The following is a 12764-nucleotide window of genomic DNA, read 5'->3' as shown; positions in this document are numbered from 1 at the left end:
AAGAGGCAGCCAATCAATGATTCTCTCTCATCGTTGATGTTTCTATCTCTCTTTCCCTCTCCCTTCCTCTCTGAAATCAGTAAAGATATAAAATCAATAAAGATATATTTTTTTAAAACTTCCTTGAGCCCCTTCGTGCTGGGTGGGGTTGGGGATCCAGTGAAGACATGTCAGTTCTCTACCTGCCACCCCGGGCTCACAGTTCAGTGGGGGACAGAGTGACGGCCCAGAGGAGGCAGCTGACCCCGTCCAGGCACAGGGGCCGGAATGAGCGGCAGAGGTCAGGCCAGACCTTTCCAGCCTCCTGGGCCCTGGGAGCCATGAGGTCCTGAGCGGAGGGGCAATGTCAGGTGTGAGGTTTGATGGGAATGGTGGGACCGGGGAAGAGCGGCCAGAAAGGAGACGGGGCTGAGTAAGGAGACACTAGGACAGGGGGGACCTGAGATGGGGGAGGCATCAGGGTGAAGCCCACTGCTTCCCAGGGAGGGAGGATGGGGCTGCCTCCAGCCTGATGCCACACCCCACTGCTGCCCAGGGGTGGGTTTTGGGGATGGGGGGCGGGGCGGGGGGCGGGTCCGGGCAGCACAGTCGGGCGGTGAGTGAGGTCCCCCCGGTACCCCTGCTCCCAGCCCGGCCCGGGGCGCCCACGGGGCCGCGGCTACGGGGACCGGTGGCCGATGGAGGAGGCGCTGGAGCCGCGGGGGGAGCCGGGCAAAGCGGGTCTCAGGCCCCGGAGCGGCCGCCGAGGCCGGAGGTCCCGCCAGGAGGTCCCCGCGGGGCGCCCCGGAGTGCGAGGCCCCGGAGGGGGACGGAGCGGGGCGCCCCGGGGTGCGAGGCCCCGGAGGGGGACCGAGCGGGGCGCGGGCGCCTCCGGGGGGAGGTGAAGTCGGGGTTCCGGGAGGAGACGGGGCGCCTGCGAGGCTGGAAGGACGTGGATCCGGCCCGGCGCTGGGGCTGGGGCTGCGGGAGCCGCACAAACGCAGACTCGGGTGCGGTGGGGTGCGGAGGGGGTGCGGGAAGCCGGCTGAGGAGGGAGCGGGGAGGAGCGGACACCGAGGGGAGCGCAGCGGGGGCGGGAGCAGCCGGTGCAAAGCCCCGGAGCCGGGGCTGAGGTGCTGGGGGCCAGAGGAGGGTGCTCGCTTGTCGTCACTGACCCCGCAGGGTCTCTGTGGAGTCTTTGGAGTGAGTAGATTGGGGGAGCGGGAGGGGGCAGGGGTAGAGGTCTTCATTTGATTCTGTGGTTGGAATAGTTTTTAAAAAAATATATTTTATTGATTTTTGTACAGAGAGGAAGAGAGTTAGAAACATCGATGAGAGAGAAACATCGATCAGCTGCCTCTTGCACACCCCCTACTGGGGATATGCCCGCACCAAAGTACATGCCCTTGACCGGAATCGAACCCGGGGCCCTTCAGTCCCTAAGCCGACGCTCTATCCATTGAGCCAAACCGGTCCCGGCGATTCTGTGGTTGGAATAGTTTTGGGGAAGTGAGTTTTATCCCCATTTCCCAGATGAGCAAGCTGAGGCTCAGAGAGGGGAGGAAGGGCGCTCAGTGCCCACGACCCGCTGCGGAGGAAGAGGGCAGGAAGCCCGCACCAGCCGCGCCCCCGGTGCCCACCAGAGGGCGCTGCGGGGCCGCTGGAGGCGCTTTAGGCCCCGTCCCAGGGCCAGGAGCCCACCAGGCTTTGGAAAGCCGGGCAGGGGAAATGGACGCTCCTTCAAGCGAGGTCCTGGGATCAGCAGCATATTCTTGGCCCTCTCAGGTCGCTCAGGGATCCTCCCTCCTCTGCGGCCTCGCTGGAAGCTCAGGCCGGGGACCAGGGGGACAGGAGGGACAGAATGAGCAGGCGGAGGGGGGACGGGTAGGTTTGCCTACAGCCTGAGTCTCCCCATCTCTACCCCGTTCACCTTCCAGCCTCCCCAATAGCCCAAGGCCCGTCGTAAGGAGGCTATTCCCCGAGGCGGGCCGTAGCCACGGACAGACAGACAGCCTCATTGCCACAACCAGCCTGGCACCCGGTGCCCACCCAGCTGTCCCCCAGCTGCCTGCAAAGCCCAGCCCTCCAAGGGGCGTTCAAAGTCCAGTGGTGAGGGGGGGTCATGGAGTGTTGCAGCCGGCAGCACCCCATGACCACCTCTGGGGCGGCGGGGAGAGGCCGCTTCCTCCTTCGGTTCCTGGGGGAAAGCTGAGCCACAGGCAGAAGTAGGAGCGGCCTTCAGACCCCCTCCTCCAGGATCCCCCTCAGGGAAGTGGCTGAAGGGGCGTTGCTGTCTGGTTCTCACTGGTTGGGGGTCAGGGTGGGAGGCCCCCAGTTCCCACGGACCTTAGCAGCCCCCTCTCTCCCAACTGCAACCACACGGCCCCACACCCGCCTCGCATCGGCCCATTCCCATTGCCAGTTTCCCAGGTGTGCGCGGGGCTTGACCAAACAGATTCCTGTGCCCTGGCAGGGGTTCTCAGTGGTTAGAGCCCTGGCCTGCACACCAAAGGGTCATGGGTTCGATTCCTGGTCAAGGGCATGTACCTGGGTTGTGGGTTCGGAGGCAACCAATTGATGTGTGTCTCTCACATCGATGTTTCTCTCTCTCTCCCTGACCCTCCCTTTCACTTCCTCTGAAAAGCAATGGGGTCCTAACCCGATGGTTTGGCTCAGTGGATAGAGCGTCGGCCTGCAGACTGAAAGGTCCCAGGTTTGATTCCGGTCAAGGGCACATGCCCGGGTCGCAGGCTCATTCTTCAGTTAGGGGGCCTCCAGGAGGCGGCAGGTCAATGGTTCTCTCTCATCATTAATGTTTCTATCTCTCTCTCCCTTCCTCTCTGAAATCAATAAAAATATATTAAACACACACACACACACAGATTCCTCGACCTCACAGGCAGCCCTAGCAAACACAGCACTTGGACACATTTCCCAGGGAGTGCTCTGTCCCTTGTGACGTACAGGAAGCGTATACACTGCGGGCCGGACCCCTGGAGCCGGCAGAGCCAGGAGTGCGGGGTGGCGAACAGCAGGCATAAATGCAGGGCGCCTCCCGGAGGGCGGACAAGGGCGAGGCAATCACCCTGGGACAGTCAGTCTTCAGCTGCCAAGTCCAAAGCCAGGCAACAGCGTGTACACATTTTTATTTACATGTTGTAGGTCCCAGGAGGCGGGCAGCGGGAGGTGCGGGGGGAGGGGGGGAGAGGAAGGGATTTCCCTCGGGCCTCGCTCCGGCTTCCAGCTGAGCTCCCAGGGCTGCATTTGAGGAAGGTGCTGGTTTCTTTCTTTACATCCCTTGGGTTACTATAGAGTCTGTATTTTTTTTTAAATATATTTTATTGACTCTTCACAGAGAGGAAGAGAGAGGGACAGAGAGCCAGAAACGTCGATGAGAGAGAAACATCAACCAGCCGCCTCCTGCACACCCCCCACTGAGGATGCGCCCGAAACCAAGGCACATGCCCCCGACCGGAATCGAACCCAGGACCACTCAGTCCGCAGGCCGTCGCTCCATCCACTGAGCCAAACCGGTCTCGGCTGTATGTTGTTGTTGTTGTTTTAATCAATGCATGAAAGATAACGTTTTAACAGGAAAAGAACAGGGGTGTTGGGTGGAGATGTGAGGGTGCTGTAGCCCGCGCTCCGCCTCCATTTTCACGTCCCAGGGCGGGGAGGGGCGCCCTGAGGGGCCGGGAGGGGCTCTGGCTCCAAGCACCTCACAGCGGGTCCTCTTGCTCCTCCGGCTCCGCTTCCGCTCCGGCCTCGGCCCTCAGCACCCGGAGGCCCCCGGCCTCGCCGGCCCTGGAGGCGCCCTTGGGCAGGGGTGGCAGCCGGGCCGTGTGCCAGAAGGCTCTCGGGCGCTTCCGAAACCACGCAAAGCGCCCCGGCGTCTGGAACCTCACTGTCTGGACCTGTTTCTGGGCCCCGGGGGCCCCTGGGGCAGCGAAGGCGGCGGCTTCAGCGGAAGCTTCTGCCCTCTGGCCAGCTCTGGCCTGGGCCCCATCAGATGCGGCCTCTGCTCCCTGGACAACTGGGGCCTCCGCCCCCTGATCACCCACAGCCTCCGCCCTCTGATCACCCGCAGCCTCCGCCCTCTGATCACCCGCAGCCTCCGCCCCCTGATCACCCACAGCCTCCGCCCTCTGATCACCCGGAGCCTCCGCCCTCTGATCAGATGCAACCTCCACCCTCTGATCACCCGCAGCCTCCGCCCCCTGATCACCCACAGCCTCCGCCCTCTGATCAGATGCAACCTCCACCCTCTGATCACCCACAGCCTCCGCCCCCTGATCACCTGCAGCCTCCGCCCCCTGATCACCCACAGCCTCCGCCCTCTGATCAGATGCAACCTCCACCCTCTGATCACCCACAGCCTCCGCCCCCTGATCACCTGCAGCCTCCGCCCTCTGATCACCTGCAGCCTCCGCCCCCTGAGCCCCGGATGCCGCTTCCTCCCTCCTGCGCAGCCTGAAGGAGGCCCACTTAATCTTGGGCCTCCATCGCCGCCGCCGTGGGGGGGCCTCAGGCACAGGCCCCCCCTCTGCGCTCCCCACGGGCTCCCCCGGCCTGGCGCTGCAGGGCCCCTCATCCCTCCCCACCCTGACGGAGGCCCGTGGGGCCTCCCCCGCTGCAGGGCCGGACCCGGGCGCCCAGCCCCGCACTCTGCGCTTCAGCTCCCGCCACCGGTCCCCTCTGGCCGGCCGCCGCCCCGGGCCGTCCTCGAACCCGGGCACCAGAGGGTTTCCGCGGGGGCGGCGGGCCCGGGCGCCCGGGGGCGGCTGGTCCCCTTGCCGGAGGAAGGCCGCCACCAGCTCCTCATCGTCCTCGCTGTCCAGGTCGCTGCCCAGGAACTTGCTGCCCAGGTAGCTGACCGGCATCCTGCGCGCCCTCCTGCCGCGCGCGGGGCCCCCGCGGCCCGCCCCGCCCGGCTTCGGGGAGGCCGAGGCCTCGAACTCGCTGCCCTCGCTGCTGTCGCTGGCGTTGCTGCTGTCGTAGGTGCCCACGACCAGCCGGGGCGGCGGCGGCGGCGCCATCCGCGGGACCCTCCCCGCCCTCCGCGCTCGGGGCGGCTCCGGGGGCTTCGGGGGGCGCCGGGGCGGGGGCGGGGCGCCCTTCTCCAGGAGGCGGGCCAGGTCGTCCAGGGTGCGGCCCTCCTCCGCCAGGAACTGGGCCAGGCGCTCGCGGAACTCCGCCTCCCGGGTGGCGGGCTTGGCGAGGACCCGCCACACGCCGCCCGCCACGCGCACGGCGCGCGGGATGAGCCGGCAGTCCACGTCCTCGCCGGCCTGCAGCATGCCCACCGTGGCGCCCTCCCCCTCGCGCCGGAACACCTTGCCGACCTTCCTGAAGGTGCCCACGGGCCTCAGCGCGTCCACCAGCACGTCCAGGTCCACGTCCTCGCACGCGTCGGGCACGCTCCAGAGGACCAGGCCGTCGGGGGCCGGCAGGAAACCCCAGGGGAACCAGCCCCCCACGTGGCTCTTCTCCAGGGTCTGGAGGATCTCCAGCGTGGACTCCGGGTGGGGAGGCCGCGAGCCTCGCCTGCAAGATTGAAGCGCTTCCCCTAGACGTGGGGTGGGAGCGGGGAAGGGGTCCCCAAATGCTGCCCGGAGAGGCTCCCCTCTCCAGCGCCTCCCAAGTTCTCCGCCTGCAACAAGTCCTGCTGGACCCACAGGCCTGCTCCCCGCCACGAGCGGCGGGAACCAGTGTCCAGAGCCGGGCTGAGGCCGGTCCGGAGGCGCACAGCCCCCCGCGAGCGGAAAGAGGGGTGTCCGGGCTGAAAGCTGGAGCGCGCGCGTGGGCGGCCGGGGCGCCTCCGGCCCGGGCCCTGGGGCGCGCCTGGAACTCGGGAGAGGACTTCTGGGACAAAGATGGCTCTGCCGCGGCTCTCCAATATGGCCGAGCGCTCGGAGGAGGCAGCCCAGCCCCCCGGAGGGTCTCCCGCCCCTCGGCAGGCCGCCCCCGGTCCGGGCTGACCTTGACGCGCGCCTCCCTCCCGCCTCCTCCCTCCGGGCCTGGTGCAGGGGAGCCAGCGCAGGGCAGGAAGTTCCTGCACGCCCTCCCCGGGCTGGGGCCCACCTTCCCGCTTCTCCTCTTACACTCCGGGGCCGGGGAAGACTGACAGGGGGGCTGGCCACTCTGTCCGGGGCGCCCGCGCTCCCCTCCCGCCCGGGGGAGTGGCCGCGCCCCGGGCCGCGCTGGGGCCAAGGCCCACGTCAGCACCTTTTCCAAACCAGCCGTCCTGCACGTGCGGCTCCAGCCCGCCCGGAGGCGGGAGTGCTAGTGAAGCCTCCGAATAGCACCGTTTTATTTTTTTAAATATATTTTATTGATTTTTTTTTTTTAACAGGAAGAAAGGGAGAGGGATAGAGAGTTAGAAACGGGCGATAGATACATCGATGAGAGAAACATCGATCCGCTGCCTCCTGCACAGTCCCTACTGGGGATGTGCCCGCAACCAAGGCACATGCCCTTGACCGGAATTGAACCTGGGGCCCTTCAGTCCGCAGACCAACGCTCTATCCACTGAGCCAAACCAGTTATGGCCGAATAGCACCATTTTGAACGGACAGGCCTTCTGGGACCAGCAATTCCCTCCGACCTCCCCAGCCACGGGGATGGAGGAAAGGGTACCAGGTCTTACTGCACCAGCTCCTGGCGTGGGATTGGCGCACAGTAGGGGCTCAATAAGTAGTTTTGAGTGAAATGAACGCATGAACCCAATTGTGCATCAGAGGGGACTGACTCAATTCCATGATCTGTCCCTACAGGACAGTGCTGAGCAGCCAGGAAAAGGGATAGTCAGGCTTTTCCAGCACTTCCTGAGAAGGAGGCACCATTGCAGGCGCTCCCTATGAAACCAGCTCAGGAAATCCTCACCAGAGCATGATGAGACAGAGAACGCCATGATCAGTCCCACTTGATAGCCAAAGAAATAAAATCACGTGCTCAAGATCAGAAAGTGATAGAGCCTGGGTTTGAACCTGAAAGTCTGGGGTGTGTGTGTGTGTGTGTGTGTGTGTGTGTGTGTGTAAGGGCCAAGGTCTATACTCAATCTACACACAGACAAGCATGGGGAAGGGGTCTGGGCACGTGTACTTTTCTATATCCTTTCGATTGCTTGGATTTTTAAAAAAATATATTTTTATAGCTGAAACCGGTTTGGCTCAATGGATAGAGCGTCGGCTTGGGGACTGAAAGGTCCCGGGTTCGATGTCAAGGGCATGTACATTGGTTGCAGGCACATTCCCAGTAGGAGGTGTGCAAGAGGCAGCTGATCGATGAAGCTCTCTCATCGATGTTTCTAGCTCTCTGTCCCTCTCCCTTCCTCTCTGTGGAAATCAATAAAATATATTTTTAAAAAATAATAATAGTAAATAAAAATATATTTTTATTGATTTCAGTGAGGAAGGGAGATGGAGAGAGAGAGAAACATCAGTGATGAGAGAGAATCATTGATTGGCTGATTCTGCACACCTCCTACTGAGGATGGAGCCTACAACGCAGGCATGTGCCCTTGACTGGAATTGAACCTGGGACCCTTTAGGCTGTCCAACCAGCTAGTCGGATTGCTTGGATTTTTAGCAATCAAAAATGTTAATGGAAAAAATTAAGTTAGCCCTCCCTGGTTTGGCTCAGTGGATAGAAAATCGGCCTGCAGACTGAAGGGGGCTCCGGTTAGGGCACGTGCAGGAGGCAACCAATCAATGTGTTTCTCTCACATCGATGTTTTTCTGTCTTTCCCTCTCCCTAAAAATGAATGGGAAAATATCCTCCTGTGGGGATGTTTTAAAATTTTAAATTAGCTGAAACCGGTTTGGCTCAGTGGATAGAGCATTGGTCTGCAGACTGAAGGGTCCCAGGTTCGATTCCGGTCAAGGGCATGTACCTTGGTTGTGGGCATATCCCCAGTAGGGGGTGTGCAAGAGGCAGCTGATCAATGATTCTCTCTCATCGATGTTTCTAACTCTCTTCCTCTCTGTAAAAAAATCAATAAAAAAAATGAATTACATTTTTTAAAAATTAAACCCAAAGTCCTCATACTCGGCCGCAGACATAGTGGGTTAGGACAGCGGGGCCGTGGGGTAGGATTTGCAGTTTCCCAGGTAACCCTGAGGCAACCAGCTCCGCAGGGGTATGCACTATAGCAAGGGCATCAGTGATAACAGTTAACCCTGCAGTGTGCTGAAGAGGCCTGTGGTTAGGGACCCCCTGAGCTGTCATCTTCTTACCAACGGGGCACAGCGGGTGAACGTAGGTCCTGCCATCACCATCCAGGCAGGCCCACGAGGCACAGCCGATCTGGACCAGCTGCCTGGATCCAAGAAAATGCCTCTTGCACCTTCACTGCCTGCAACCCACCCCTGACCCAGCAGCTGGAAGGGTCTTTTAAGAACTTGTCAACTCTGGCCGGTTTGGAGAGAGAGAGAGAGAGAGAGAGAGAGAGAGAGAGAGAGAGAGAGAGAGAGAGAGAGAGAGAGAGGGAAACATTGATGTGAGAGAGAAAAAGTGATCAGCTGCCTTCTGCATACCCCCTACCAGGGATCCAGCCTGCAGCCCGGGCATGTGCCCTGATGCGGAATCGAACCGGCGACCTTTCACAGCCTGGATGACAATCAGCCAGCTGAGCCACACTCGCCAGGGCAAGGCGGGGATTACGTTGTGTCTGCCTGGAAGTGTTGAATGGTGTGAGGACTAAATTAACTTTATGGGAAAGGCTTAGCAGAGTGCCTGGCACACATTAAATACCCAATGAGCATCCGTATTACCTCCTGTCTTCTGCTCTCAGCCTTCGCGAGAGCTGGCGCCTGCGTGTAGGCTTCTGGCAGATGCCTCGTGTTTGCTCTCAGGGAACCCTGAAGAATTCCTTTCCAGCCCCTTCCCAGACAGCCAGCTGTGGCTCCTCCCCAGCCCTGGAGAGACCAGGCCGTGTTTCAGGAGCACAGACTGTGACCAGTAAGACCCGGGCTTCAGTCCCTGCTGAGCATTCCTGTGCGGCCTTAGGCGAGTCACTTACCCTCTCTGAGTCACCTTCCTCATCCAGAGAATGAGGGTCATGATCATAAAACAGGCTCCTCGTCGCTGACCTCCTCTTCGGAAACCCCAGAAGCTAAAAGCTTGGCCTCAAAACCCCCAAAACAAAATACACAAACAGACAGACATTTGGAGGCAAGCTGTAGACTGATGTGAAGCTGTGTATAGTCTTTTTTTCTTTTTTAATATATGTTTAAAAAAATGTTTCTGTTTCTAACTCTCTATCTCTCTCCCTTCCTCTCTGTAAAAAGTTATATTTCTTTCAGAGAGGAAGGGAGAGAGATAGAGAGTTAGAAACATCGATGGGAGAGAAACATTGATCAGCTGCCTCCTGCACACCCCCTATTGGGGATGTGCCCACAACCAAGGTACATGCCCTTGACCTGAATCGAACCTGGGACCCTTCAGTCTGCAGGCCGATGCTCTATTTACTGAGCCAAACCAGTTTCGGCACTTTGGTTGCTCTTGATGTAAATCACACCTTCTTGTCCTTCAGGTTTCAGCTCATTCACCTCCTCCTCCAGGAAGCCCTCCCTGACTGCCCACGCTGGGTCCAGTACTGCCTCTAGGCTCCGTGGTGCCACCCCTGCCCACTCGGGGTCTTCACTGTCTGGAGACGGGTTTGTGTCCCTCACTAGACTGTGAGCCTTGGGAGGGCAGGGCTGGGGCTGTCATCGGTCACGGCTGTGTCAGCGCAAGCCAGACACAGAGGAAGGGCTCAGATGTGCCGTGCCAGCCCAGCCAAGGGTTCGGCGAGCCTGAGGGATGGTGGTGAAGAATGGAGAAAAGACAAAGAGAATAAACTGGGTCCAGGTGGATCTCCTGTGCCTGGCTGAGGCCACAGAGAAAAGATCCCGATGGGCTGAAACCTGTTTGGCTCAGTGGGTAGAGCGTCGGTCTGCGGACTGAAAGGTCCCAGGTTTTATTCCGGTCAAGGGCATGTACATTGGTTGCGGGCACAACCCCCATAGGTGGCAGCTGGTCAAAGATTCTCTCTCATCGACATTTCTAGCTCTCTATCTCTCTCCCTTTCTCTCTGTTAAAAATCAATAAAATATATATATTTTTTTAAAGGAAAGAAAAGATCCCAACGGTAATGGTCACCATAGTTACAATGTCCCTGTGAGTTTCACTGGTTTTGGCAGCACTGGCTGCCCCTCCCACAGCCCACTGGCCACCCAGATAGGATCCAGGGCGCCTCCTAAGGTCAAGCTTCACTGTGCTGAGTGGGCTGTGTCCGCCAAGCTGGGACTTGTTTGTGGCTTTGCCAGCAGGTCGGTCCGAGCTTAACCCTATAGCCGCTCCCTACACTCAGAGAATGTTTCTATTGGATGGATTTGCCCAAATTCTCCAAAGACACTAATGCAAGAGGAGAGGGGGTGGAAGGGCATGTTTACGACCACTTTAAGCAAACCGCTCCATCTCTCTGAGCCTCAGTTTCTCCGTCTGCAAATTGGGGTGTTGGGGGGGATTCTGGGGATGATGGGTATGACTCAGGGGGCCTGGCCCACAGAACACACTTAGCACTCATCAGATTCTATTACTGTGATTATCCACGTTGGGGAAATGAATGATTTACCCAATAAGCATTTGTTTTTGTCCCTTCCTGATTTTTTTTTGGGGGGGGGTAGAGGAGGAGCATGCATGAATAAGCATTTTATCTGATTATAGGAAACCAAAAACTAGCAATATGTATCTATTATGAAGGGTTGAGAAAATAATGAAAAGAGGAAAATAAAAATCTATAAATTTATGTTACCATTTTTTAATGTATTTTTTTATTGATTTCAGAGAGGAAAGCAGAGGGAGAGAGAGATAGAAGCATCTATATATATTATATAACAGCCTAAGTGTCTGAAATGATAGAACAATCAGTTGCTGTGACGTGCACTGACCACCAGGGGACAGACGCTCAATGCCCAGGATTGAGCTCCCTCCTGTCTGGATAGGGCCTGCAGGAATTGGGCAAAAACTGGCTATCCTGCATCCCCTGAGGAGTCCCTGATTGTGAGAGGGCAGAGGCCAGGCCTAGGGACCCCACTGTTGCACAAATCTGTGCACTGGGCCTCTAGTCCATGGTAAGAAAATCATTGATTGGCTGCCTCCTGCACACCCCCTACCTGGGATGGAGCCAACCTGGGCCTGTGCCCTTGACGGGAATCAAACCTGAGACCTTATAGTCTACAGGTCGATTCTCTACCCACTGAGCCACACCGACTAGGGCCACGTTATCATTTTTTAAAGGCAAAATCAGGACCAGCCTACGACTATAAAATGGACACATGCCAAGCACTTTATTGAGCTTATAAATAACTCAATAAGTTAGTACAATGCTTCAAAGGAAAAATCCTCAGGGCTGCCAAAACCGGTTTGGCTCAGTGACAGAGCCTCGGTCTCCGGACTGAAAGGTCCCAGGTTTGATTCCAGGCAAGGGCATGTACCTTGGTTGCGGGCACATCCCCGGTAGGGCGTGTGCAAGAGGCAGCTGGTTGATGTTTCTCTCTCATCAATGTTTCTCTCTATCCCTCTCTCTTCCTCTCTGTAAAAAAATCAACAAAATATATTTTTTTAAAAAAACAAAGAAAGAAAAACCCTCAGGGCAGAAGGACGCGCACCATTGGGAATGCTAAAGTGAGTTTGTTTTCTTATCTCTAGAAATCTGGCTTTCCCCATGGGCAGGAAATCACCGCCCAGCGGACAGCACCGCACACAAGTCTGGACAAAGCTCACTGGCATTGCTTCGTCAGCTACAACTTACAGGGAGCAGAGAGCTCAAAGGCTCAGACCCGCAGGATCAGGAAATCTGGAAAGAGGGGCTAGCGTAGTGGTCGGCAAACTTATTAGCCAACAGAGCCAAATATCAACAGTACAACGATTGACATCTCTTTTGAAAGCCAATTTTTTAAAAAAATATATATTTTATTGATTTTGTACAGAGAGGAAGGGAGAGAGATAGAGAGTTAGAAACATCGATGAGAGAGAGTCAACGATCAGCTGCCTCTTGCACACCTCCTACTGGGGATATGCCCGCAACCAAGGTACATGCTCTTGACCGGAATCGAACCCGGGACCTTTCGGTCCCCAAGCCGATGCTCTATCCATTGAGCCAAACCGGTTTCGGCAAAAGCCAAATTTTTTAAACTTAAAACTTTTTCTAACGCCACTTCTTCAAAATAGACTCGCCCAGGCCGTGGTATTTTGTGGAAGAGCCACACTCAAGGGGCCAAAGAGCCGCGTGTGGCTGGCTTGTGAGCTGCAGTTTGCCCACCACGGGGCTAGGCAGCGCCTGACTCCAGCAAAGACAGCATCATGTTGTTGGCACGTGTCAAGGTCTCTCACAATTTCCCCTCCAGAAACAACAGAATACAAAATATCTGAATTCATCTCACTGAAATAAGACATTAAGAATATATGCATCTCAAGTAAAGAATGCTGTTTGAATTCTAACCCCCTTTTTCTTTTTTTTCTTCCTGGCTCTTGCATCTGATTAAAGCACAGGGTACTTACCTCGGCTTGCAGGTGGAGACCTGGAGGCTAAGGCAATTTTCCCTTGCCTGGGACCAGGACCACAGGAGATTGACTCCCACTGACTCAGTAGCTTCAGGGATAGAAACTGTAGATAACCTTTAGTAGGGGTGTCGAACTCAATCAGAGAAGGGGCCAAAATCTAAAATCCAGCCTAAATCGCGGGCCGAATGGTTTACTGAACAGTCATAAACTGTCATTGTGATGGAAACGCAGCGGAGTGC

The 12764-nt window shown here is 57.5% G+C and overlaps 1 protein-coding gene across 6 annotated transcripts; it reads right to left on the bottom strand.

Moving 5' to 3' along the window:
- Positions 1-3512: 3512 nt before the first annotated feature.
- Positions 3513-6195, bottom strand: CCDC8 (coiled-coil domain containing 8). 6 transcript variants are annotated; one of them, XM_045573711.1, is made up of 3 exons: positions 4332-6174; positions 4236-4283; positions 3513-4019 (listed from the first exon to the last, which is right to left on the bottom strand). In XM_045573711.1, exons 1-3 carry the CDS (start codon positions 5274-5276, stop codon positions 3699-3701), a joined length of 1314 nt encoding a protein of 437 aa, XP_045429667.1. In that variant the 5' UTR covers positions 5277-6174; the 3' UTR covers positions 3513-3698. The 6 variants fall into 6 exon arrangements, with proteins under 6 accessions (XP_045429667.1, XP_045429666.1, XP_045429665.1 ...); XM_045573710.1 differs by having other exon boundaries at positions 3519-4019; positions 4236-6171; XM_045573709.1 differs by having other exon boundaries at positions 3528-4091; positions 4164-6169.
- Between the last annotated feature and the right edge of the window lie 6569 nt (positions 6196-12764).

Source organism: Pipistrellus kuhlii, unplaced genomic scaffold (assembly GCF_014108245.1).
Source record: "Pipistrellus kuhlii isolate mPipKuh1 unplaced genomic scaffold, mPipKuh1.p scaffold_m20_p_55, whole genome shotgun sequence".
Lineage (NCBI taxonomy): Eukaryota > Metazoa > Chordata > Mammalia > Chiroptera > Vespertilionidae > Pipistrellus > Pipistrellus kuhlii.
This window is presented reverse-complemented; position numbering and strand designations above follow the sequence as displayed.